The following is a 27,921-nucleotide window of genomic DNA, read 5'->3' as shown; positions in this document are numbered from 1 at the left end:
TAATTTCCCCAAAAAATGGTTCGCCACCCACTGGTTGGGCAACCAAATCCGTGTGATTGAATGCCTTTTTAAGGGGAACCTTTTGTTGGACGTCCTGGTTTCTATGTTTTTCATGTCTCTCGCTTTGAAAGCGCTGCAAAGGACGAGCAACTGCTGATAAGTTGAGTTGAAAATGAGGAGTTCTGTTTACGATAATCTTCACAGTCCAATCTCAATCTAGCTCCGACAGACTGACGGTCGCTGCTCCGGGTCAAAAGCTCAAACCTTTTATTCAAAAACTGTTGCATATTCACAGCTCTGTATGAACAGTTTAGATGCAAATCATTTTGCTTTGTCCAGCCCGGTGTGTAAAGACTACCTGATTTAAAATACAGCTATAATTGAATAAAGAAATAAAAATAGAGGGAAAAGATAAGTGGAGACATCAACAAGTTGAGTGTCAAAGTTGATCCTGTTTTTTAAAAGTTCCATGAACTGTATTTTAAATATTTACCATTGGGTAAATAAGAAAGGAAAAAAAAGGTGCAAAAGGAGCCAGTGTGGAATATTGAGCATCCACTGCATAGTAATGGACACATGGTCCGGCTGCTCATCTGTTCTGAACCACAGGAGAGTTTGGTGGCCCAAGGCGCTGCCTCGGGCGAAATCCAAAGCAAAGCAAAAGAGCTCTCTTGTTATTATTCCGCAGCACCGGGTTCTTCATGCCGGCCTCCCCTGAACGCCGCACACACTCACAGCTGCTGGCCCCACACACACACACACACACACACACACACACACACACACACACACACACACACACACACACACACACAATGCCACTCGGCGCACCCCTTTCCTCTCCTCTTTTTCTCTGTTAGATTTTTAGCCGTTCCATATCCTGACTTCTCATTAAACCCGTGGTAATTGGATCGGGCGTAATGGACATATGGAAATTGCGGTGCCGTTCATCATTAGGGTTTTTTAATTGCGCCCGTTTTTTGGCTTCCGCATTTTTTATTTTTTTTACCTCCCTCTAAATAAGTCATAGGAGGTTCACGATGCCTCGTTACCGCCGGTCAGGCTGCTTCATCCACAGCGCGCTGACGGCTGTGATAATGAGAGGACTTCCTCCCGTTTAGTTTGAACCCCGTTGTGTTCCTTTACCTTCTTAATCATCTTTCAACTGGATTTACTGGTGAAATAATACAATTTAGCTCTTTTAGTCTGTCGCAGGAAGTCATGAGATGTTTTGTGGAACACCCACGGATGTATGAGCTTTGAGGAATTTACTGATGATGAATGTAACACATGATAATACATAAGCCAATGTTCCACATTTACACTTGCTGTTTTCAGGGCTCTGCTTTGGTTTGCACCAGTGGAAACCACCTTTTTTAACAGCAAACAGCAAAATTGGCACTCCAAAAGAAATATTCCTTTTTCATATTTGTTGCATTTACTTACATGTTTAAGAGACGATGCCGAAGCAAATGTAGTTGTTTGACTGAAACGAACGACTGTGCATATCGATTTAACTAACAAAGAACCAAACGAACAAAAAGGAAAAAGGTCTTAGGAGGCGAAGTATCTTAATTGCGCTCAATGACGATGAGGTTACTAAAAACGGCAACCAAAAGCTGATGTCTGGTTCAGAAGTTAGTGTTGAGTCAATATTAATTATCCCTCCAATTTCAGTTTTTAAAAAGTTGTAACAAATATATCTACTGAAAGTCTGTGCTCCTTACAAATGACTTTTTCTTTTAATCTATGATGACATGATCAACTTTGTCTGTACCTCTGAGTCCACTGATGTAACCAAAAGAGAAAGAAAAGCACACGTTTTATTACACGTTTATTTATTAAAAGAAAAGTGTAACAATGTACGACATCAACTGATGCTTGATATTTACAGTTGAACAGCAACGTTATGAGCAGAGAAGACGGCAAAAATATGACCGGAAATTCAAACACAGTCAGCTGGAATTGAAATCATTATATATATAAATAGTTAATGTAGTTTAAATACAGCAAACTATCCTAAATGGTAAATAACCGCATTTATCCGTTCACGTTCACCAAAGGCAGCGATCTGCTGCTCTCGTGTCTCGCCTCAGGACACTTGGACATGTGGACATTCGTCCCTTTATTTTGCAAAATTGCCGTCAAAAACACGTAAACATGCAGCATAGAATAAACATTTCTGCACTGTTATTTATATATATATATATATATATATATATATATATATATATATATATATACGTATATATATATGTATATATATGTATATATATGTATATTTATATATATATATATATATATATATATATACATACATATATGTGTATATTTATATATATATATATATATATATATATATATATATATATAAAAAGCTAATGTTTTGTGTTCAGTTTGGAGACTTTAACAACGATTTTCTCCTCCACTGTCCCTTTAGTTGACTTTGTCCGCGTCACATTGACCGAATTCTTCTTCTTTACAGGACTATGGACGTTCTCATCAGCCTAAACCACGGCAAGTCCTTCATCTCCAGCGCCTTCACCATCACCGCCTCCACATGTGTGAGTCTGAGTTCCCTTTAATATCTGAAACCAGATGAAATATTCTGATCTTTCCTGTCTTATTCACCTGTTATATAACCGCTATCACAGCTATCTAACTAGTGACTCATTTCCCCATTTTGTCTTTGGATACAACACCACAAAGTTCGTCTTCAGGACGAGTTCAACTGACTTTTCTTTCCTCCTCGCAGTCGGACGGTCTGGTGGTGGCCATCGTCTTCCTGGTGCTGCTGATCCTCGTGGCTCTGGCCCTCATGTGGTGGTTCTGGCCTCTTTGCTGCACAGTGGTGAGCGTCGCAACTCTGCTCATTACATATTCAACCAGAGCTGGTGATTCAACAACTCATACGTTGCTCTGCTGCAAAAGAAAAATAGAAATACTCACTGCTCCCTTCTCTAGCTATGATGAGGACAAGCATCCAGCTCGTCATAAGAAATCGTTTCAACTGAAAACCGTTTTATCAAATGAAACTGTAGTTGGGGAAGCGTGTGACGGTTATACCCACTGAGAAAGCCCAAAGCTGCACCCCTAAACCAGCGATAACCAGTGACACCACAGAGGGCTCGGCGCTGTGCAGCTGAGGGGGAAGTGGTGTTGAACCTCGCTCATTCACGGTGGCTTAGCAACAACCACAGAGGATGAAACCACTCAAAACAGGAAGTGAAGGAAACCCACATCCTGCACATCGGTGTGACAAGTTGTGAGAAGAGATGAAGTCACAGACTGAGTTTAGAAAGGATGGGAGAGGAATGTGACAGAATGACAGACTGCGTGAGCGTTAAACAGCGTCTGATGTTTGCTCAGACTAACGGTGGACCTACCTGGGGACTGAAGTGATTAATAATAATCACAGAGATTATTTAGGGTTTAATCACATCTTTCATGACGACACTCCAGCTTAAAATACTTACTCTGTTTTGGTAAACACAGAATTCTTCTTTGTTTTTATTAATCCACAGGGTTTCATTTCAGCTGCACTTTGTTTTTGGCCTTGTTTTTTACTCCTATTATTTTTCTTTGCCGATTACAAACTTCCTCTGTTCATCAAGAATGGAGGCGGCGTCTAACATCTGGAGAGGAAAAAGCAGAATGTGTGTTTTTGTTTTGCTGAAGCAGGGTCGGACAAAAGTAGAGCGGACAAAATAGTTCAACAACAGCTCTTATTGACGTTTCAGTCCTTTTGAAACAGCTCTGGCACCAAATATATATTCCGACTGTAAACAATCACAGTACAAAGCTCTTTCTACTACAATAAGTACATATATTGCCATATAAAAATTCTAATTATTATGTTGCTTTAAACTACACCAACCAGCCAAAGTGACAAAATAAATAAAGGCAGTTAAAGTTCTCTTTAACCGTAAGTATTCTTTACCACTCTAAGTTTAAATAACATTCTCATGTTTTGCTCAGAAACTGAGCCGATCTACATCATCGCTTCAGGACTGTGTGGGTTTGATCACATTTCATTCTTGGTGCCGGAAACATAAGCAAACAACCCAACCGTCATAACATTTACAGTCTAAGATTAAACCCAGATTGCTGCATGCAGGAACATGACATTGTGTTTTTCCTGCTAACTTCAAAGCCAGTGAGAGAAACACAGAGGACAACGTCTCTCATGTCAACTGTTTCTGACTTTGACAGTTTTCATAAGAAGCTGATTGAGAAAATGATGTTTCCAAGGCCCTTGAGCTTTAAAAAGACAGTGAAAACAGGCCGATATTGATGAAAAACATCTCCTCATACAGCTCATTGACCTTATTCCGTATGCATGCTGTGTACTGTTTATGGTCCTGGTGCTGTTTGGTGGATTGAATCCTACCTCAGGACTACAGATGGGTACCGAACGCCAGTCTTAAGGCCTTCGCACGCCAAGTCTGTATTTTTTTAAATCCATCGTCCGATAAAAATCCTGCACACTGACTTCGATGACTTTTATTATTCTGCTCTGTGCAAATCAAGACAAACTGGATAGCGTGAGTCCCAAACGGGGACAATAGCATGTCATTGTTTTCTTTTTGTCGTAAGGTGCTTTGTGGCAGGAGAGGAAGTGAATCGGCTCATCTGATGATTGTGGATGATGACGTGTCGTGTGTTGCCGCATGTACGGTGGCTCTGAGTGGTCAAACGGCTCTATGAACCTTCTGACGGAGGCGAAAAAACAGAAAATCGTACCTGTTTTGGAGTGTTAACGTAATTGAAGTTGGATTTTTTTTTTTTAACTTACTAAAATACAGACTTGGTGTGCAAAGGCCTTTTAAAGTTTTGAATTCCTCAGAACTGTAATAACGATAACAGACAGGACAGTCAGAGCTGCCATCAGTATTTAAACCTTGTTGAATCATATTTACATTTTCAGTTCACATTCTTTTTTTCTTTATTCTTAGCATCCCGCTAACGATGCGCTCATTAGTGTCATGTGACCATGTCACGGTTCAATACCTATGAAAAATAATGCGCTGCATTTCTTAGAAATCCCAACAAAATGATTTTGTACGTTAGTGATGTTTGTGATCTTTGACCCAGGAGACCGCTGTTCGTTCCCCATGTGAAGCCAAAAGTCAACTTAGATTTATTTGTCACGTAACTTGCGTAATGTAGTAACGGTTATTTTAACCAAAAGAACACGACCTTTTCCAAAACCTGAGTTTCCTGTGACGACGGAAGTTTATTTTGAAAAGACTGCATGTGTGTAACGAGCAGGAAACTGACCCGTCTTGCTGGACTTTCGTAGGAAAAATGAGGAGTGACTTTTCATTTTCATATGGTATCATATGAACCGTTGCATGAGAATACGTTACATAGTTTATATTCTATTACCAGTAGTTCTAGTGGACAACGCTCTGCAGAGATGGTTATCCATTAACCGGTGCTGATGAAATCTTGGAGATACCTTTCCCTGCTCATCTAACGGTTGTTAATATTGAGTACAAACAAGTGAACAAAGTACACAACATTGACTCAAGTTCAGAGGCTGTGGCGATGAAAGAGAATTTCATTAGTCAGTACAAATGTGTTTGTGTGAATGTGGAGGTTAGAAGGTTATTCATTCATTCCACAGATGAACAGGTGTGGAACTAACGAACCTTGAACCTGCTCTGAAACTCTGAGCTCTCCTTCATTGCGTCCCCTTCCAACAACTCGATGGAAGGTATTTTCTTTTCTTGAATCCGTTGTTTAAACTTTTTTTTTCTTTGGATATTCATGAGAACCGCTCTCATCATCCCCAGCCTCACCCACTTAACCGTTTACAGAAATCCACAGCAGATTAGCGTTGGGGGCTATGAGAGAGGGGCTACAGATGGTGCACCCTGGTCTGTTTCTGTGCCTCTTTTTTCTTTATATCTACTGGGATCTGATGAAGGCAAATTCAGCCCCCATCCGCCACCGCCGCCCCTTAAATGATAGACGTCACCTGGCTTTGTGGACCTGAAGGGAGCCCATCCAGGATGAGATGGAAGCATATTTTGGAAAACCAACAAAGGCATTAAAATGTAAACCCCCTGCAGCATGTCTGGCCGCCGACGTGTTTGTCTTGGTGGAGGGAGCTGCTGTTGTCTTCCATCGAGGGACGCGGCAGAAGAGGAGGGCCATGTGTGGCTTGTTAATATTTAAACCCCCAGTCTGCCAGGTTTCTGCAGTCGGGATGAGGCCGCGCGCACACACACACACACACACACACACACACACACACACACACACATGCCCAACCTCTTTCCCACAATCCCTCTCTCTCTCACTCTGTCTCTCTCTCTCTCTCCCCACATGGAGCGAAGCCAAGAGAGAGGTCACACAAGCTGTGGAGTGGTAATTTCTTTGTTTATGATTTGTTTTAGGAAATTAAACTCGGAACGGCGGAGCCTCGATTCAGGAGGTTTTTTTGAGTCGTTCATCCAAATCGCAAAAAAAAAACAAAAACACAATCGCTGCTAAATTGGATGCACTTTGGGACACATTTTCTACTCAGTTGGTGCTTAATATGTTGATAATCTCTGATCGCTTCATGTTATTTCATGTTTGCTCTCTGTCGCAGAACCTTCTATCTTCTGTTACTGTCAGAATCGTATTTAGAAGATAAGATAGAACTTCAGTAATCCGGCAAGAGTTCGGTCAAAAATGACAAAAGAATAATAACAAAAAAATGAAGTGTAAAAGAAGTTATGCTCCCACTATTGCACATAAAACAGAAAATAAATCAAGTAAAAAATTCAACTAAAATAGAAAAAGTCGATTACAACAACGAAGATTAAATAAAAGAGTAAAAATATGAAGTGTATAAGAAGTAATACTAACGCTAGTGCCTAATTAAAAACTAAAATGTTATGATTTTTTTTACAACCGATACATTTTCCCGTAGTTAAAACAAATCTCACTTTTTAATTTTCCAAATATGCTACCTGCCACTGATCCGTCATGATAATCCTCCCACAAACAGCTTGACGCGCTGGAGGTTGGGAGTGAACGGATTATCAAGTCCAGTTTTTTGGAGATGGCCATATGGGGACGACGGCCACGAGCGCCTCTGATTGGTCCGACCCCCCCCCCCCCTCTGTGACAGCGATGGCGAGCCTCGGTGTCAGAGGACCAAGTATCCCGCGGTTCAGTTTTTAACTTCGCCCGCCCCTCCTCACATCTGTCCATCAGGTAGCCGCAGAAAGAGCAGCACAGCCTCGTCAGTCATTTGTATAATGCTTCATTTATCCCACAATATGTCCTGGAAATCTGCTGCATAATTACTTAATAAAAAGAGCTAATCCCGTCAGCGTAAGGTGTGGCTGAAACCACGTTAATCAGCGTATGGAGAGGCGACCAGTAGACCTTCGCTGGATTTGCTTACAGCCAGTTGTGTGTCAGAGAGCGATTAATTAACCCTAATTGATTATTTTTCATTATTCTAATGACCACAGTGTGATGGTATCGCCGGCGCTTTAACAGTGAGTGAAACAGCTGTTAGGATCTATGATATGCAGTTATTACAGCGCTCCTTTCTTTCCTCCAAAACCAATTTAGCAAATGCAACGAGCGGAGATGACGGTGGAGCGTCTGTCTTTGGTGACTAATGGACGAAGGTTCTGCCTTCAAAAAAAACCTTGTCCTCGCTGTCATTATACTACGTGCAGCATATATTTATATTTATAGGCCGGCTAGTGTGAACTGAAAGAGAGGAACACGAGCAACACTGGGAAACTCTTTCTTTCTTCAACCTGTGCTGATGAGCAAAGCACCGAACTTCATTTTTATTATCATTTAATCTTCAATAAACGTGATGTCTTCAGTTACTGCTGTACCATTGTCCACAAACAGCTCAGAACCCAAAGATATTTAGTTTAAAACGTTATCAAACAGGGAAAGAAGGAGCAAAACCTCACATTGGTGGAGTCGGAACCAGATAATACTAATTATCATGTAATAAACTTTATTTATGTAGCAGCTTTTATACTTCCAAGTGCAGCTCAAAGTGCTTCACAACAGAAACAAATCAATAACTCAGGTCTTAAAAATGGGACACAAGGCGTTAAAACATAAAAAAAATCACAAAGAGATATAATATAAGTAATAAATGCAAGTTGATGATAATAGAAACAACTTTGGAGTATATAAACTGGAGAGATATCCAAAAATAAAGATAACTTCTTGATAAATAACTTTGATGATCAGCATTGTTTTATATCATTGACTGATTAATTACTTGACTAATAATTCCAGCATGGGGCGCCCCTCTATGCACCTATGGCCACTTAAAACCCACAGTTATCAGAAGCCATAGAGGGGACCTGAAAACACCACAGAAGAAGAAGAGACTCCATCTTTATTTCTTTTTTTTGTTGCTCCCATCGCGAATCCCTCTCACAGATGGTGTCTTCAGCAAAAAAAAAAAAAAAGAAGAAAAAAAAGTTGGACATCAGTATGTGAAGCGTCTGACTGACACCTGACAAGTGTCGCCGTCAGGCTGCTCTTTGCTTCGCGGTGCACATCTGTAAAAACCCGGTGGAGGCATCTTGTCCTTGAGTGGAATCACATTGTGGACAACCTGCTCCTCAGGTGCCGTGTCATCCGCCGGTGTCACCAACAATGCCGCTGGGCTGGTCACTCTGCTGCGGGAAGAGGTGTGCACTTATGTATTTTATGTTTTCTTTACCCTCCTGTGTGTGTTTTCACTCATCTCTCCATGCAGTCGGGGGGGGGGGGGGGGGGGGGGCTTGGAGCGGAGCCCGGGCCTCCTCCTCTGCATCTCATCGGAGCTAATTAACTCCTTAGGACTTTATGATTGGGGGGAATTGCTCGGGAGCGCTGAACCCCGTCCAATTAATTAGGAGCTAAGCGGGCGGCGCGGCGCTCGCCCCAAAGACCCCCCCACCCCTTGTCAACAAGTTGGTTTTCAGCTTTTCTTTATTTTGCACTTGGGGGGGGTTATGTTGTTTTACAAGCAGAGCCTCTTGTAATCAGTAGTCAGCGGGTGGCGGTTGCGGTTGCAGAGCAGCAGCGGCATCTCCGACCGTGCGACGAGCTCAGGGACGTCTCTGTTTGACTCAGTCACCTGTCACGAATCCCCTCCGTCAGCCTCGTCTGGGCTCGCCCTGACAAGTGTGTGTGTGTGTGTGTGTGTGTGTGTGTGTGTGTGTGTGTACACGTCCCCTGATGGACATTGTGCTGACGCTCTTTTTGCTTTTTTTTCCCTTTCTGTTTATCCAGGTCATCAAAGACCCGCCGCCGCCTCCTCCACCTTCCCGTCCTCCGCCACCTGTGAGTACCACGCTGTGGTGTTTCCACAATTGATGGAAAAAAGTGTGTGCCGTTAAAGTATTGTAGATGACATATAACAAAAAGTCACAGAAGAAATACTGCACTTCATTATACCACATTGAAAATAATGGATATAACAAGATAAAAAGGAATATTTCCACATTTTTTTTTCGAGAGATTTTTTTATCAGAATATAGGAAGAGATTAGCCTAGCTTAGCATAAAGACTGACTTACAATGTGTCACTTTTACATTTGTGTACAGATTAAATGAACAATATTTAATGTGTTAATTAGTGAGCGTTGGAGGTACCGGCAGGAGGATTTTTTGTTTTTACTTTGGACAGAGACAGGTTAGATGTGTCTTGTGTTGGAGATCTTCTCTCATCAACCTCTGAATGAAAGAAACGGCCCAAAATGTTTGAATGTTTCTTTAAAGAATGTTTGAAAAGTGAGACATTCAGCTGATTTATTGTGTTTGTATCACCTAGTTTAAGTTAAATAAGCCATTGGTCCTTCAAGGAAAACTATATCATTTTACTATAAACATCTGACTCACATCTCAGGTTTTGGTCTCTGATAAGCACTCGATCTTAGTCGCTCCTTCTGCAAGTACTGAAGGAAATACTTTGAGTAAACTAGTAATTTAGTTGATGACATCCTTGAACCACATAGTAAGAATTGAGGACACAAAGGACGTGAGCGTCTCTACCTTCCTGAGGAAATGACGTAAATGTCTTTCCTGTTGAGAGGAAGTGCATTCGGATATTGATAAATGGGATTGAAAGAAAATAGAACAATAGCAAGCGCCACCTTTCTTTTGTCCACGTGGTGGAGTTGATATGTAATCGTTGACAAAAATAGAGTTTGCATGTGGTTCTGTACACGAGTGACTAACTTCCCTTTTTTCTTTTTGAAGGAGCCAGAGCCGCTGAACAAGAAGAAGTGGCCGACTGTGGACGCGTCCTACTACGGAGGAAGAGGAGCCGGAGGGATCAAACGCATGGAGGTCAGAGCCTAAACCTCCCCCCCGACATATTGCTTTCAGAGCATCAATCGCTTTCATCGCAGTCCCAGAGTCACGTCTCTAACGTCACGTCTCTAACGTTGCGTCTCTAACATCACGTTTGACACACGAGTCTCTTTGAAGAGGTCTCTGTGTGAAATGATTTTAACCCTCTGAACCCCAAGATGTTTTAGGTTTTGCTGATGTCACATTTTAATCGCTGTGGCCTCGTTTTTCACTACAGTATAAAAGTCCTGCACATCTATGGAAACGGCACAATCAAGGCTAACATTAAAGAGAACTCAAATGTGTCTTTTGTGCAGAATAACACAGTTATAATGCCAAAAATCAGAAAAAAAACCACAGGTTGAATTTCTTTGATAATTAATTTATAAAAAATTGGAAATTAATGGAATCTTTATATACAATATTTTTCCAATTGCCCACAAGTGTTACACATATTGGAAAAAAGAAACTGAGGCTCCACCTGTTATACATATTAAACTATTTACATTTTTACAACCTCTACTTTCCGCCTCTCCCATCCTCTCCTCTCTGCGTAAACAGCCTGCAGTTCAGTCCAAATTTCACAGCGTTTCTGTCATGTGACTGTTGGTCTCAGTTGAGTCACTCATGTCTTCACAGTTGTGGTGAGGAGCACAGAATTTTATGTTTTTGTAACCAGAATCTGGTTAGTTCAAACGGTTGAACAACAATTTCTTTTGGCAAAGACATGTAGATATATCACTTTTTCAAGCTTAGATTTGGTTGTTTTTTCTGATTTAAGCGTCCGTCACACATGATTCATTCAAGGAACGTTGGAAACTTGAAAATCTAATGATAAGTCCTGATTTTACAGTTTCTGGCTGTAATAAATGTTGTATTTTTGGCGATAAAAAAAGAAAAAAAAGAAAGCAAATGCCTTTCAATTACAAACATTCAGGCATCTGCTCTCACCAGCAAAAAAAGAACAGAAATCCTACAGAGATCAGATCCCAGACAACAGGAAGTGACCCTGTTATCATGTAAACCTGCAGCGTGTTTAGAGAAAAACTGCTGACAAGTCAGTCTTCTCTCTGAAGCTACAAGTTTGTGGAGTTAAACAGTCGAGCAGCAGCAGCAGGAGGAGGAGGGACCGGCTGACCGACAGACCGGCCGGCCCGCTGTCCTCGTCAGTCCACTGATGCCTCCGACGTGACAGGCGCTGCCATCTCGTCCTTGGCCGTCCGATCCTGATTGGATCAAGTCGTTGCCGCGGATGAAGGATTGAGTGCCGCTGTCAGCTTGACGTATCCCCCCCCCCCCCATCTCAACTCCCAAACCTTGGCAGCCTCTTTGTTATGCACCTCCTTCCGAAGGGAATCCAGGTTTAAAAGGCGAGCTCCCCTCCTCCTCCTCCTCCTCCTCCTCCCTCCTCACCCCCTCACTGTTTCACCCCCTACCTCTTCTCAGCCCCGAGGAAGTTGGTGGCGTTGCAGGGATTTCCCAGCATCCTCGGGGAGCTCTCTTTACCTTCCTTCCCCACGAGTGTTGTAGCGATCCCGTCGCTCTCTTCTTTCCTGCAGCAGGTTGATTCCCGTCGACAGGCCCGTCTCCACTTCTGAAGCTTTCCCCACCTCTCCTGTGGATGGAGAGCGAAGCGCTTGTCCCCCCCCCCCCCCCCCCCTCCCCCCTTGCATCCACTTTGTAAGACGCCATGCTGCGAACGCCACCTCCACCTCCACCGCTTTGCCACTGCCAATATTTCAAACGCGCATCGAGCCGGCTGGTGTGACAACGTATCTTTTATTCATGGCGGCCTCCTCTTTACTTGATGCGGCGGACCAGAGAACGCATCCCAGAGATGAGTCTGAAAAGCTGTTCTATATTGTCACGGCTTAACCTACAGCTTGAAAACGGTGTCGCTAATTAATCACCTCTCCCCGTTCATGTGACGGTGTGTTGTTTCTTTTTTCTTTTTTTTTTTTATCTCCTCCTTGCAACAGATGTGATGAATTCAATTAAAAAGCAGGACAGCTTAACGAACACACAGGCCTGCGTTCACACGCTCACACAATGACACATTGTACCACATGTAAATGGGCTTATTAGTAAAAGCAAAAACAGGTTTTCAAGGCCATTTCATATTCTTATGGATAATGTAGTGATAACCGCAGTTTAATTCCCTTTTTAAAGGGCCAGTGTGTTGTATTTAGATGGATCTCGTAGCAGAAATGGAATATGATATTAATAACTATGTTTTTATTAGTGTATAATCAACTGAAATTAAGAATCGTTTTCTTTAGCATAAGCCCTTTATTGGGACTAGGGCTGCGGTCGAATAGTCCTTTTTGCTTCGGAAGGTTCCTAGCCGAGTGAAATGACCCAGAAGTATCTAAATGCTAAGGAAAGGTGCTTCAATGCTTCCTTTATTAGCTCCTTTAGCAAAGGAAACACTGAAACTTCATTTAAGAAAGGAAAGTTGATAATTCCGACCCACAATTCCTTGCGGCGGCAACATTTAAAGTGACGCACCATTCGGCCGTCCATGAAAACAAGCGATATGCTTATCTTACAACAATTATACTCACAGTCATAAAGTCTGCTGCTATTAACTATGTGTGAAAGAGGCTTTATCATCATATCATCCTATTTCCTGTTACGGTTAGCTCTCGGGATGGGTGTCGTTAGGATTTTATCGATACTGATACCCTTTTAGATTCTTTTTTAATTATTTTATGAGGAAAAAAGCCAATTAATTAAGAAAAGAATCTGCATTGCTTTATTATTCTTGTATGTAAACAAATTGTGTTCTTGAGCAGCAATACAAGAAGTTCCAAAAGCTTTAAAACACATTCACAGCGAAACCACTATCTCAGTGATTATCTTTTATTGATGATCAAACTCGGTATTGTCACGGAGGGAACTCTTGATGAGGACTCGGACGCAGGTGTTAAGGTTCAACTGACGATCTTTTATTTACAACAAAAAGGCTCAGGAAAATCCCTGGAAATAAAGCCTCTTTTAGCGAGGCAGGAAAACAAACTCACAAAGCAGAACTAAAAAAAACTCAGATTTAACTCAAAGAGCAGTAAAGTAAAAACGGCAAAAGCCAAACCAAAAATCACTTCGCAAGGAAGGTATAATGCTACAAATAAAAAAGCTCTGATTCTACTCAAAGAGCTGGATGATCAAAATGCAAAACAAGGTCGCTCTTACAGAAGAAACTAGAAACAAGAAACGAGAAGCAAGAACGGGATAGACAATACTCAGGCTTGGATTTGCTGATATCATGAGGCGGGTGTGCAAGACAAAAGGACATGACACACTGGCACAGGACAAGGGGAGACGCAGACTATAAGTACACATGAGGGAAGTGGGGGAGCAGGTGGAGACAATCAGGAATCAGGAAGACAATCAGACTGGTGACACATGAGGAAGGGCAAGGAACCTGAAACGAGAGGAGAGTTCATTTCCAAAATAAAACAGGAAGTCACAAAACAAACGTGGAGACAGGACAAAAACCCAACTTGACATACAGGTGTGACAGGTATGACATCACTACCGTTACCTGACGGCTGCTTAACAAACAGATGGTCTGCTCTGCTTGTTGGTCACGTTGTGATAAACTTACTTGTGAGGGTTTTATTGTGTTTGAGACGACCAGAGTTCTCAGCGTCTACTGGAGTCAAATGTAGCCACACTTTGTGGACATTTTAACAAACCTCCAAAGAGAAAAAAGATCTCAAAGTCCAAGCAGATGTCCTCAAGATGTTTTATTAACCAACAGAACAAAACAGTAATAATTGTTCAACTATATCAAACAGAGGAAAGCAACAAATCACAAGCTGGGATTTCTGCTTGATAAATTGTTGTCGAGTTCATCTCTCAAACTGGTGCTGTGTGTGGTTCTACCTGTCCAGGTGCGCTGGGGCGAGAAGGGCTCGACCGAGGAGGGGGCCCGGCTGGAGAAAGCCAAGAACGCCGTGGTGTCCATACCGGAGGAATCGGAGGAGCCCATGATCAAACGCCCCACCCCGAAGGCCACGCCCACCTACCATCAGAACCAGAACAAATGGTACACCCCCATCAAGGTGAGCCACGCATGAGACTGAATATGTTTGGTTTGTTTTTTTTGTCTTTCAGCATTAATCCTTTTCAGCTCTCTTCCCCTCTAACTAATAATGAATGTCTTTCAATTTATTACGTTACTAAATTATCCTCCTCAAAGCTTTTAACAGCCTCAGAGAGGAAATGTGACCACTTGGTAACTTTTCCACACAGTCCTGCTCCCTTGTTGAATAGAGTTTGGGTTTATTATTTTCGGTGAGGTACACAGAAAGGGAAAATTCACATCATTTTTGAATGTTAAAAGTCCTCAAGTGTGGCATTTCTTTCAAGGGATTTATTTTTCATCTAAAAAATGTTTAGGTTTTTAATTAATTTAATTTCTTTCGCAGGATCTGGTTAGTTCAAACGTTTTTAAATGAGGCATTTAGAATAAAGTGTTTTTGATGAAATTTAACAATTTAAAGCTTTGATATGGCTGCTTTTTCTGACGGCCGTGTTCATCACACATGATGTGTTCAAGGATCGTCAGAAAGTTGGAAACCTGATGGTAATGTCTGTTTTTACAGCTTCTGGATATGATAAAGGGTGTAATGTTGCTGAGTTTTTAAAGAGAAAAAGTTAAAAGCAACCAGACGTTAGTTAGTGGTCCTTCAAGCTTATATTATTTTGTTACAAAGGTTAAAAATGACCCTCAATGTTCCAAGTTTCATGTTATAACTTTGCTGAACTAAAATCCCCGTGTTTGTCTTTCATCAGGGTCGTCTTGACGCTGTGTGGGCTCTGCTGGGGCGACAGTATGACCGGGTTTCCCTCATGAGACCTACAAATGCAGACAAGGTAAGTCGGTGACAAAAAAAAAAATGAAGTGAAAAGATTTATCTGCAGGGATTCCTGAAACACAAACCATACAAACTATGCAGAGGCATGCAGGATTGAATAAACAGGGACGTGTATGTGTGTGTTTTACTGCAGGGTGTGTGTGTGTGTGTGTGTGTGTGTGTGTGTGTGTGTGTGTGTGTGTGTGTGTGTGTGTGTGTGTGTGTGTGTGTGTGTGTGTGTGTGTGTGGGATCAGCTTCACAGTGGAGTGTTGTGTTTGTAGTTGCACAAACCTGCAGCCTGAAGGGAGTGAGCCAGTGCAGCTTGTTGCATTCACTGATCTAAATAGAGACATTTCAGCCTTCTTGGTTTTTATTTTGTACTATTTAATGTTGTTGTAACTCTTCTATAAAAGCCCTAATCCTCAGTATGAAGGTATTTTTGTATCCTTCCAAATCTTTTGAGTCACCACAATTGCAGTTAAGAACTCGTTATTTTATTGCAGTATTGAGTTACAGCTGTGGAGGTTACAGTAATCTATGTGCTGGCTGTCGGCAGAGGAAGCTGCTGGCAGCAGTTTAGCATCGTGTCGTCTGTTACCGGCTCGCCGAGGGACGCTCTTAATATGGCCAAACCCTCGACCTCCGTCGAATATCGGCTGCACTGAAACCCGAGTCACCACGCAGGCGGTGTGGAGAGCACGCCGCTCGCAAACCGCCACCGATTTAGAGTAAACCAGATGTTTTGATGTGTTTTCTAATGCAGCGGTTTATCCAACAAACCACAGTTTTTATTTCTTGAGGCCCAGAAACGGATTTTCTTTGGCCTCTTCCTATGCAGAAACTTCAAACCTTTGCACGGTGAATAAAGTGAAGTATTGCTGAAGCTGTACAGGAAATAATGACTCATCTGTACATATATTTAGTTTCTGTGGTGGTCCCTTTTGATCGTCTTCCACTCAACAGAGCTCTGAGAACAGGAGCCATACGAGTTTTATTTAGTGTTTTGATGTCAGACTGCAAATGTCTGCAGAACATGGACAAAATGGACCGGTGATCCAGCTGTGAGCCTGCCAGTCGCAGCTCAGGGTGTCAAGGCGCCCTTTAGAATATTTCAGAAAAAAAATAAACATCATCTCTTGACCTGTCATTTATAGTTGAAAAGATGTTCAGATATCACGGTCAACACTAAGCTAGATTTGTTTGAAATTGTTTTACTAGTTTACCTAGTTGTGCATTTTTAAATCAACATTAACTGATGCCTTCTGGTGAAGATGGACACTTGGCATCAGTATCCAAACGGAGACGACTGATGCAGATCTGTAGTTTACCACCTCATAAGACTGATACTTGTGTAATGGCTGAAGGCTTTGGGCACTAACTCACTTTCCATTTTCTCATGATGTACCTGATATTAGACTCTCATTGGTCACATTTCACTGCTCTTGCTCCTTGAAACCAGTTTTTACTGGACTTTTTATATAATGGATTTGCAACATTAGTGTCCCACTGTTGGGTTTCATCCAACTGTTCCAACTTTCTGTTAAGTTACGGCCATTTTCCCGCCTCCTGTTGCAACTTCAGTCCTTATACACCTTTATGTCATCAGAAATAAGCGTTGTTTGGCCCCAGCTAGAGTTAGCAAGTATTAAACATTGATTTAAAAGCAGCATCAGAATGTCTGGTTGTTTCATGTTCAGTTGTCAGAATCGATATTACAACAGCAGATTACAGAATTCAGACAGGATCACGACCGTTTTACAACAGGTGTTTCAGTTTAACATGTGACCATGTTATCTAGTGACTCTCGTCACGTTAATGGTTGTTTATGATAATAATCACAGATGAGTTTGTATTTAAAACCGATTGAAGGCTCTTACAAGGACATGTATATGTTCTGTTGGTGTTTTCTACAGCTGGCCTCACGCATACGGCTGAGAGTCACCAGTTAACACAGTCACTGGTTAAACCGAAACACCGGCACTGTCTATGGCTGCAAGCTATTAAACGTGTTGACTACCACTGGACTGTTTGTAGCGTCCATTTTAAAAGTGAGAAAAGTCCACACTAATACGTTTGTTCCTTTCCAGTTTCTGTGTGGACTTTATGATAGTTGTGAAGAAATAAATAGGCATTAATAAGACATGGAAAGTCTTCCGTTGTGTGTCCATCGTCCTCCTCAAAGCCGCAAACGTCCGCTCCGTAGGGCTGATAACCCGCTCGCTAATCACTCCAATAACAGCTGCTTCCTCCACATGTCGGCAGTAGTAGAATTATAAAATGCAGAATTTAACTGCACAACAGCTGCTATTATAGACCACAAGGTCAGCAACGCCTGTAATCAGTTCTCCATGTTAAATTAACCTGGTAGTCGATCGGTAATCAAGGGGAAGGGTCACGTGATAGGGGCGTGACGAATCAGGGAAGGACGCGTCGTTACTGCTAAGAACCAATCAAGTAGCGAACGCGGGAGTCTGCGTCATCGTTTCCAAAGTCATGCGTTTACAACCGTCCACACGAAGAGGTAACCCCGGAGGTTTCAAACGTATCCGTCCTAGGAAGCCTTTTTAAACTACTCCGTTTTCGGTGCTCTAAAACTCCGGCGTAGTGGTGACGCTCAGTGTAAACGTAGCCGAGGATATGCATTTTAAAATGGAAACGTAGTAGTGTGGACACGGCGTGAGTCTCTGTCCTGGTGTTTGACGTTATGATCCTCTAGTGAAGTGTAGCTCCTAATGTCTCTCTGGTGTAACGTCACACACTGGGTTTCTCCACCAGATACATGTTAATATCTGGACACTAAATACTGGTCCACTTGCTAATGTTTTCTACACACTCACAGATCTGGAAAGTCACTTTGGTTTGGTTACATTCACCATCTTTGGTGGTTCATGTTCTTTCATAGCTTGACAAGCTGTGGCACTCTGCCGTACTTCCGTTGCCAAAATGCGTGAGCGTACCTTCGTACGTCATCGTTCTTTACAAACCGTTGGTGTTGAGTCGGTAACTTCCACCGGGTCCCGACGAGGCGCGCGTGCGATATTGAACTGAACAGATAAACTTGACTTGATCAAAGTGAGAGGAGTCTGAGCGGTCCGGTGGGAGGTTAGGTGTAGATGGCAGAGCGGGCAGCGGAGAAGGGAGAGCAGAGGGGAGGGAGGGAGGGAGGGAGGGTGAGGGAGGGAGGGAGGGAGGCAGCGCTCTTTGATGGCGGACAGGAAACCTCCAGGGTCATGAATTTTTCAGCGAGCCGCATCCGCGGGGTTACAAGGACTCGTACAGGTGTAAGGAAGCAGGTTGTCGCAGACATCTGTTCAGTACGGGGACCCGGGTGTCCATGCCACCCCCCCCCACCACCACCCCAGCCCTCCCCCTTCTCCTTGCCAAGCATCCATCCTCACCCCTCTTCCCTCCCTCAGTGCTGCCGCCCGGAGCCAGACTGCTGGATTGTCAGCAGATGCAGAAGAGAGACAATTTTTTTTTTTTTTTTTTTCTGGTCTCACATTTTAGCGCCCGAGGGCCTCCAACACCAAAGGTAGAGCGGGGGTGGACACAGCTGCAGTGCCGAACTCGCCCCCAGGCACAAATAAAGAGATCTAATGCGGTTTGACTGTGTTGTCGGTGAGACCGGGGGAGCCAGGGAGGCACTTCAGAGCCGACTTCGCACGGCAACATCTGCCGCCAAGTTTTGCCGGGGATCGACTGGGGACAGCAGGTAGAGGAAGGTGGCAGAGAGGGAGGGAGGGAGGGAGGGAGAGAGAAAGAGAGAGAGAGAGAGAGAGAGAGAGAGAGAGAGAGAGAGAGAGAGAGAGAGAGAGAGAGAGAGAGAGAGAGGTTGGCCTTATTCTGGTGCTCAATCAGGCTCTTTTTTTTGAAGCGCCGTTGTGCATGCATGAGCGTTTTTTTTTATTTCTCACTCCCCCCCACCACCTTCTTACTGTAGGTATTGTTTTCTAAAAGCAGCTGTCCTCACAATGTCCAAACAAGGTGTGCGATGAATGATGCATCAGCATACATTAAACCCTCCTACAGAAGGAGACAGAATAGCAGGCGAAGCCAAAAAAGAAAGAAAAAAAAACCCAGCGTCTCCATGAGTCCGTGTGGATTTCCAGTCGGGTTTCCATTTGTTCCTCTCGGCTCTCATCTGTTCCTCACCAGGGAGCCGTGTGGGCTGAGAATGCTGCCGTGTGTGGAGGTTAATACTATTGTCTGATGGACCTTTATGTGTTGGAGAGTTTATAAAACGCTTTTTGTTTCCGTGTGGGAGCAGTTCCTCGGTGTATCTTTAAAGTACTAACGAGGTGATGGTCACTGATCCTTCGGGGTTAAAAGACGCTTCGTACAAGCATCATGGATACGGCACAAGATCTCAAACGTCGTCTTTGCGCGTTCAACCGTTCCTCGGGTCCCAGTTGGTCTCTGTCACTTGTTCTAAGATTAGATTCAATAGAGTAATTTTACATATGTAACAAATAATAAGAAAACATGACAAGAATAACCAATAAAATGAATAAATACACGCTCATAGTGACACAACTACCATGTTTTTAGATTAAATATTCCTCTTAAGGTTATGATCTGGGAACATGTTTTTTTATGTTGCCAGGAAGTAAATTGTTTCTTGCTTTGTGCGTTATTTATGCGGTGTTAAATGCAGATAAACATGTGACATCATGGTATTTGTTAGAGTCAACTAACTGGAAAAAAATTGTTAACATTAATCAAGGGCATATTTACATGTACATAATCCTCTCATGTAAACTCTCAAGTGAGTGCAGCAGCACAAAGAATGTAAATCCTTGGACTGTTTGAACAACCAGCAGAAGAGATTTAAAGCTGTAGCACTCTGAAAATAAGGATATTAATAGTGTTTTATTATTATTATTATTATTATTATTATTATTATACAGTGCTGGAATAATGTGTATTCATTGATTAGTTGATCAATTAAACAAATATTTTTGTACTTGTAATCTTTAGAGTCATTCATGTTTGCAGCTTCTCAAATATGAGGACTCCTTCACTCAAAACAAGAACTTAATCAATGATGAAAATAATCAACATTAATCCACTTACACACAGGGGGCATTTTAGTTTTTCAGTATTTTTTCGAACTGTTGTTTTTGTTGTGACTACTTTAGACAAATGGACAAAGACTGGATTCATGATTTTGACAAACTGTCCAGAAGAAGGACACATGTGATGTAAAAGAGCTCCCCACCTCTCTGTGTCTCTTCTTCCTCCTCCTCCTCCTCCTCCTCCCCCTCAGCCGTGACGGCGTCTTAATTTAACAGCCGTCGGTCACGTCGACGGTGCTGTGGGAGCGTTTAATTAAGTGACTGTGAGCGGAGGGACTCTGGAGGAGTCCCATCGGAGGGAGGGAGGGAGGGAGAGAGAAGGTACTGCTGTGGACGTATGTTAGACACCTTAGAGAATCAATATCACTTTAAGTGTATTTAGAATGTTTTCACCTCTTTACCTTGCTGTTATACAGACCTTTCTGACCGGGAACTGAAGCAGTTATCTATGCTCTCTTCAAAGCAACCAGACTCCATTGACAAAAACAGTGATTTTACCTCACAGAACACATGTTGCTGGTCTACCTCTGCCTCCATCGGTTAGTTTGTTTGTGCTACTGTGTGACTTTGTTTGTCTTAAAGGGTTAGTTTGGATTCATCAAAGGTTGTGTGGAACAGAGCATTTATATTACTTCTCCATGTAATAAGGTAAAGTACACAATTTGTACTTATTGTTTCAATGAGTGCACTGAACACTGCTGGTGTCATAGTGACAGAATCACACACATACAAAATAATTACATAAGCCATGTAAAAAAACTCAAAAGATGATATGAACATCTCAATGTAGGGGTTTTATGAAGGCAACATGTCGTCGTATCACTGATCTGTACACATACTGCACAAACATAAGGGATGACTAATATCACCAGCAGTAAACTAGTTCAACCCGACTTCAATATTGGACCACAGCCACGCTATAGGATCAGCAGTAAACCGGTTGCACTGGTGTATCAGTATGTAGTGAGCAGGCTGGTCACATGGAAACGATCCAAGAGAGGGAATGTCTGCTGATTATTGAGATACACAATGACCCATTTAGATGATACAGGAGGGGAAGTAGCTGTGACGGAATCTTAATTAAAGGGACTTTATATGAGATTTTGAACATTAATGCAGCAGCAACCAGCTATTTTCTATGTGAAGATATAGTTTAGTAATGGCATCCTGAGCAGAGAACTCAGTCACTCATTCTTCTGTTTGTGTTATAATCCAAGCTTCTCTCTTCTTTGTTCTGGTGGTATAGAGCCGTCCTTGTGTGCGTGTCAGTGCGTGTCGGTCCTCTTCCTTTTGAAACTGTTTGCTCTTCATAAATAGAGAGTGACCTCCCACAAACGAGATGACAGAGTGCAGTTTGAAGCATGCAGCTGAAGGTTTTCCTCCACAGAAGAAAAAAACGTTCTGTACTGTAGCCGTTTGCTGGCGACGCCTTAAGCTTTCAATTGAAACCATCAAACTTCAGCTCCCTAAGGGCGCTTTCACAAGCTACCATTTAGTTCATTTTAATCGAACTCTGGTGTGGTTGTAAACGCAGTAATCATACTCTGGTGTGGACCGAAAACAACTGGTTCTGCGAGAGGTTTCCAAGCAAAACCCTTTAGAGGATCGATTAAAGTGAGAACATTGTCTGACCCTGTAGCAGGAAGTGAACCGAAACACGGGGGTTTTACGGGCGGCCTAAATTAACATTTGTGGAGATGTACGCAGGTGTGAAGCCAATGTGGAAGTGTCTTACAACTTCAATTCTCTCTAGTGACCATCAGGGGGCGACTCCTCTGGTTGTATAGAAGTCTAGTCTAAAATGACTCTACTTCTCTCTTGATTTATTACCTCAGTAAACATTGTAAACATGAGTTTATGGTCTCAATCTCCAGTTTCAAGTCTTCTTCAATACAGCATGATGTTCATTTAGTACATTATGGTCCATTTAGAGTCAAACAGACCATAAAGCAGGGTGTGCTTTAGGGCGGGGCTACTGTGATTGACAGGTCTCTACCAGAGACGTATACAGCGTCTCTACGTCACTCCTCCTCAGTCCAAATATGGTCACTTCTGTTCATCGGTTGCAAAAACAACAACATGGCGACGGCCCGTAATCCAAGATGGCGACGGCGAAATCAATGTTTTAAGTATCTATCGTTAGCAGGGTAGCTAGCAAGCTAGTGATTACGTCGCATGGATTTAGCTCGACAGATCGTAAAGAAATGGCTCCTCACCGAGCAACACACGTTACTAATGCTGCTAAAATGTGCACCCTCCTCTTGTTGGCCTGGTGTACGTACCGCGTCGCTCGACCTTGTTCACCGAAACAACGGGACGGGCAAGTTTTGGTTGTGATGAGTCGACATCTAGCGGTTGTAAACGTGGTGTATAGATGGCGGGAGTGGATGAACATTTGCACTGTGCTCAGCAGTGAAATCCATTCAACAGACTGTTTATTCAGTCTCATACATAAAGGATGTATTTAGCAGCTTCTTTCTTTGCATCTTTTGTCACTTGATCTGAGTATGTAAAGCGGAGCAAACATTTGCTCGGTATTGTAAAAAAAAAAAATAAACAACCAAACAGATGCACACATACTCATCCTTTCACGCTTCCCGTTTGTTGCTTTTATCTCGTCGCATCACAATGCCGCGCTGAATATGGTGAGAACATCTTTCTTGAAACTAATAAAAAGCCGTCAAAACTGTATTGTTCGGTGTTAGAATAGAAAACGCCGGAGAAGAGCCAGAAGATGACACATCTTTGAAGGTTGTCGATGAAAAAAGGCCCACATTTTGCTCTTGCCGCAGCCGTTGAGAGGAATAATTTGGTACCTAAACGTCTGATAAGACAATATGCTAATGTGGCACTAAAGGAAGAGTTGACAGCGGCACTAATGCAGAGTAAACACGCACGCAGGAGGACTTCTACGTGTTGACATCAGTCAGGGTGTTTACCGTCACACGCATAGATACCTCGCTGGAACAAACGTAACACTTCATTTCAAAATAAAAGGCTTTTAATGGAAAGTAAACAACCTGGCAAATGACGTTAAGTTGAAACGAAGCTCTAGATCAGAGAGCATGACATTTCCTAATTAACGGGGGTAATTGGAATTAAACCAGAGCGTCTCTAATAATGAAGCGTTGGTGAGGAGAGATTGGGGGAAAAAAGGTCTGCAGTCGACTCTGAAAAAATAAAGCTCAAAATAACAATCAGGCGTTACTCATGCTTGACATTTAACCCCCCCGACCACCGTCGTCACATTTATCTCTTCGTGCTGAAGGGGGGGAATTTATTTCATGTTTTTTTTGCTGCTTCTTTGTGGCACTACAGATATGTTGTTTGGGTTAATAGCTGACAAATCTAACAATAAGGGTCTGTCTTTTCCAGTGAAATATTCAAACATTCGGTTCTTCTATCTTTCCAAACAAATAACATAACATACATCAGTTCTGGGTATTCCGAACCATGAATATACTGCAAAACCGTCCATGTTGAGGCATTTTTAGATCACTTCAGTGTAGAAATGTGAAATAAAACTGATTTTCTTTCAAAGAAAAAGAAGAAAATTCCAAAAATGAACCTCCATCCAGGCTACAACAATATGAAAAACTAACAAATGTGCACAGCAGAAAATCTCCCACATATGAAAACAACAAACAAGTAGCATCTTAGAACCTTCAGCACCTTTTAATAGCAAAATATATAGTATCTAGTGCTCAAGAAAGCTGTTTAAAGTCAAGTGTATGGACGAGTTCATCGTGCATCACAAGTGTTAAATTTCCACTATTTGAATAATGATGAAAATCCTCATGAGTGACTTAAAAAAAATAGAGCCTCATATTAAAAATACAGGAATTATCAATGTTGCTCCTTTTTTCATTCGTGCAGAGTGACCTTATGATTACTGATCACCTCATTTAAGAGTGTTTTTAACTAAAAACACCATGTTCACCTTAAATACGATGTGCGTGTCCCATCTGTGATATTTGTTTTATATAAGGTAAAGTGATTCCGGAATGTTTCAGGACTTTTAAGCATATTTGAATGAATATCGAGATGAATGGCGATATGTCATTTTGAAATATAAATTGCACTGCAGCAACACTCAATTTCCTAACTCATAACCAGATTATCAACCTTTTTTATTCTAACACCATAAAAACTCTTGATGCCACATGAAGTGCAGCGATCTGCTTTATGTTGTTGTGTTTCAAGTGAGTTTTTTTTCTTTTTAAATCTTCAACATGAGACTAATAATAATGATAATAACGATTGATGTGCACGTCTTTCTCGCACCTTGCCGCTCTTCATACATCGTGTTGCACATGAAGCGGCGGTGGTGGTGGTGGTGGTGGTGGTGGTGCGGCAGCGAGCCCTGGGCCTCATTAGTGCTATCGGTGGACGGCCTTGTTAGCCCTAACAAGTAGCCGGCTGACAGCTCCATTCAGCCGCCGCTCCCCCACAAGAGAAGTGACAGCTTTAACTCCGGACGCAGAGCGCCGACGATTTACGAGCCGCGCCCGGCGTCTCTCTCTTAACCAGATTAGTTCTTTTTACATTAACCGAGGAAAAGTAGGGCAGATGTCTGTATGACTGGTTGTAAATTTGATAATGACCGCCATGTTAATCCCCCACTTCCCCTCCTCCTCCTCCTCATCCTCGCCCCCTCACGGCAAGTCCAGGCTGGGACCTGGCTGTTAACAGGATTACCAGTCAGGGGACCCTGTGTGTGTGTGTGTGTGTGTGTGTGTGTGTGTGTGTGTGTGTGTGTGTGTGTGTGTGTGTGTGTGTGTGTGTGTGTGTGTGTGTGTGTGTGTGTGTGTGTGTGTGTGTGTCTTGGACCAGGAAGCTAATTGTTGTTGGTGGCGGCTGGTTGGAGGAGTGAAGTGAAAAGTAACCTAATGTGGGAAAGAGAGATATAATGAGAAAATGATTAGTGAGACATCAGGACTGAATCCCTTCTAGTTTCCTCACAAACTCCTCACAACTTCTAAAAAACACTAGTTTACTATATACTTTAAATACTAACACTTCATTGTGGTTAGAATTGTTTTTAAAAAGCAGCCAGATCTTTACTAAAAATACTCATTGTAACATTTGTCAAACGTGTACATATACTTTATTCTTTTAAGTATATGTATACATTGAATAATACTTTATTCATAGAAGTATTATTGTATACTTTTTTGTCTTTTGCTTTGGCAACATTGTTTTGTTTTTTAATACACACACACACACACACACACACACACATTTAAGAGTTTGTCAGGTCATTTAATAGAGACAAACATGACAAAACTGATTTTTTTTTATTACTATTTTTATTACAGAATTGGATTTAATGCAACAACAAATGTCTCAAGCAACATGTCACCCCATTAAAAAGAAGAAAATTAAAAAAAAAATTTGTTTGTTGCATATTTTAATATCCTTCAAGCTTTAATGTGATTTATCTGCTTGTGACGACTCTTGACTCTGATCTCCGGGTCACTGTTCTGGATTAGCTCTTTGTTTTTCTCTTCCCTCTAAATCTCGTTCTGCGCTGAAATCCACTCTGAACACGGCAAATTACACGCCGCTTCAGAAGTGTTTTTGCAATTCAATCGAGTATCTTCTGGTGTTGTTTTTTGGAGACCCCCCCCCCCCCTCACTATTGTTGGAGGCCTCTCCTCTTCCTCTCCATTAGCTGATCGGTGTTGTTGTATCTGGGTGGCCGGGGCTGGTACCTGCACCTCCCCTCTCCGCCCTGATACGATCTGAACTGATGTCCTGCCGGTGCCTTTTTTCCCAGAACCCCTCAGACTGGGCGGACGGGCGGGCGTCGCCGTGTGCCGAGCCTTTTCTTCATCACCTATTAAAATCAAAGCCCCGTCGTTTGCGCGAGGACCGCTGGGAATCTTGGCTTTAATTAAATTACATTATTGTTAACGTCAGCTTTGCCGAGGCCGGCTCTGTCGCGTGCACTTTGCCCTCCTCCTCCTCCTCACCTCCTGACAGGGAGGAGGAGGAAGAGGGGGTCACACATACATGCAGTAATGTATTCTAAAGCCCCCCCCTCCTCCATCTCCTCCCATCGATTTGAATTTTTAAAAAGATGGAAGCGGGGAGTCATGTTATGCAGGGAATATGTTCACAGTGAATATTCAATTAGCCCGCTCGTATTTTGTATACATAAATGTAGCGGCGGCGGCTAATACGTAGTGAAGGGCCCTCGCATGCAGCTACATGTAATACGATCCGCTCTCGTATGTTTGATAACAGACGCCATGAATAAACATGTAAACACGTCAGTGATGCTCGTACCGAACGCACAACACGACGGTGTACTTCTCTCTACTTTCATCCTCATCGTTTAACGTATTAACTCGTCAGTAAGTCTCTTTAGTTCTCTTTTTTCCTTTACTTGTCATGCAGGCTCATTATGAATATTATTATTTTGGTCAGAAAACACCCTCGACGCCCCCCCCCCCCCCTGCAGAGCCTCTCCTCCATCCTGAATAGAGCAGTGAAGTGACACTAATGTGCCTCTATTCACTGCTTTTTGCAGGCCTGAGCCTCCTCCTCCTCCTCCTCCTTCTCCTCCTCCTCCTCCTCCTCCTCCTGCTCGCTGTGTGTCTCTCTGCTGTCATCCTGTTGCTCCTTTAAAGGAGGCTGGTCAAACTCCCACAGGTCACTCTGGTCGACATGGCTGACTCTCTGTATTGCAGTACGATTTGGATACTTTCAGCCCGTATTGAGATGTCACCGTGCTGCAAACTAATACCAAATTAAACAGACAATAATCAAAGTAATGTAATCAGTGCTGCAGGTCTCCCCATGTTCTGCACTAAATACGCAGTATGCAAAATGAAAAGACTGGATTGTTTAGGATGATCCCCACAGAGCAATTTTGAACATCACCCAGGCCGAGTTCACACGTACACGGGAGTTCTTCATCCATCGTTTTAAAGAACAATTCCTTTTCTTTAGTGTCTTTAATGATTTTCACATTTTTTGAATGTTCGTAAAAACGTATAAAAAAAGTCAAATAGTTTATGCAACTATTGTCTTGCCTTAAATATATAAATAAATATATATATATATATATATATATATATATATATATATATATATATATATGCACGGCCTGGTGCAGCAGTAAGAGTTGTGTGAGTTTGTCTCTTTACAGTCAGCTCAGAGTGTGTGTGTGTGTGTGTGTGTGTGTGTGTGTGTGTGTGTGTGTGTGTGTGTGTGTGTGTGTGTGTGTGTGTTTCTGTAGATTTAGCTGATATTTATTTCATTTATTTATTTATTTATTTATTTATTTATTTATTTTGCAGGGACAATGCACACCAATCAACAGTGAAACTGTAGGTGAGCCAGAGTTAGCCAGAGAGGCTACTTTCCATCTGCTGGCTCCGGCCAGATGTTTGAAGGCAGTCATTTGATAGATGTATTAGAGAGGCTGAGCCGTCGTAAAAACACACTTTATTCAAACTCATCAGTAACAAAACAAACCTCAACAAAAATCGTCTTCTTTCCACTGTTCCAACTAGTCGATGAAAAATGCGAGCTTAGTTTTGAACGTTTGGCGTGTACAAACGCGTTTTACTCCACCGACGGAATCTTCGAATAATGATCGAATAGTATTATTGCTTGAAATGTCCTCAATATAGTGGAAGAGTAACTGTACA

General features: G+C 42.3%; 1 protein-coding gene across 1 annotated transcript in view; it reads left to right on the top strand.

Moving 5' to 3' along the window:
- antxr2a (ANTXR cell adhesion molecule 2a) overlaps positions 1–27,921 on the top strand; it is an 86,050-nt gene that overhangs the window by 27,630 nt on the left and 30,499 nt on the right. Inside the window, exons 11-16 of the mRNA XM_068720951.1 lie at positions 2,486–2,564; positions 2,756–2,851; positions 9,262–9,312; positions 10,230–10,319; positions 14,219–14,389; positions 15,123–15,203. Of these exons, the coding sequence (XP_068577052.1) occupies positions 2,486–2,564; positions 2,756–2,851; positions 9,262–9,312; positions 10,230–10,319; positions 14,219–14,389; positions 15,123–15,203 (568 nt within the window). The remainder of the gene's footprint in view (positions 1–2,485; positions 2,565–2,755; positions 2,852–9,261; positions 9,313–10,229; positions 10,320–14,218; positions 14,390–15,122; positions 15,204–27,921) is intronic.

This window comes from Cebidichthys violaceus, unplaced genomic scaffold, assembly GCF_023349555.1.
Source record: "Cebidichthys violaceus isolate CVI_PGR_0920_01 unplaced genomic scaffold, fCebVio1.0.p SCAF_26, whole genome shotgun sequence".
NCBI classification, from domain to species: Eukaryota; Metazoa; Chordata; class Actinopteri; order Perciformes; family Stichaeidae; genus Cebidichthys; species Cebidichthys violaceus.
Note: the sequence above shows the minus strand (reverse complement) of the source record. Positions and strands in the feature narration are given on the sequence as shown.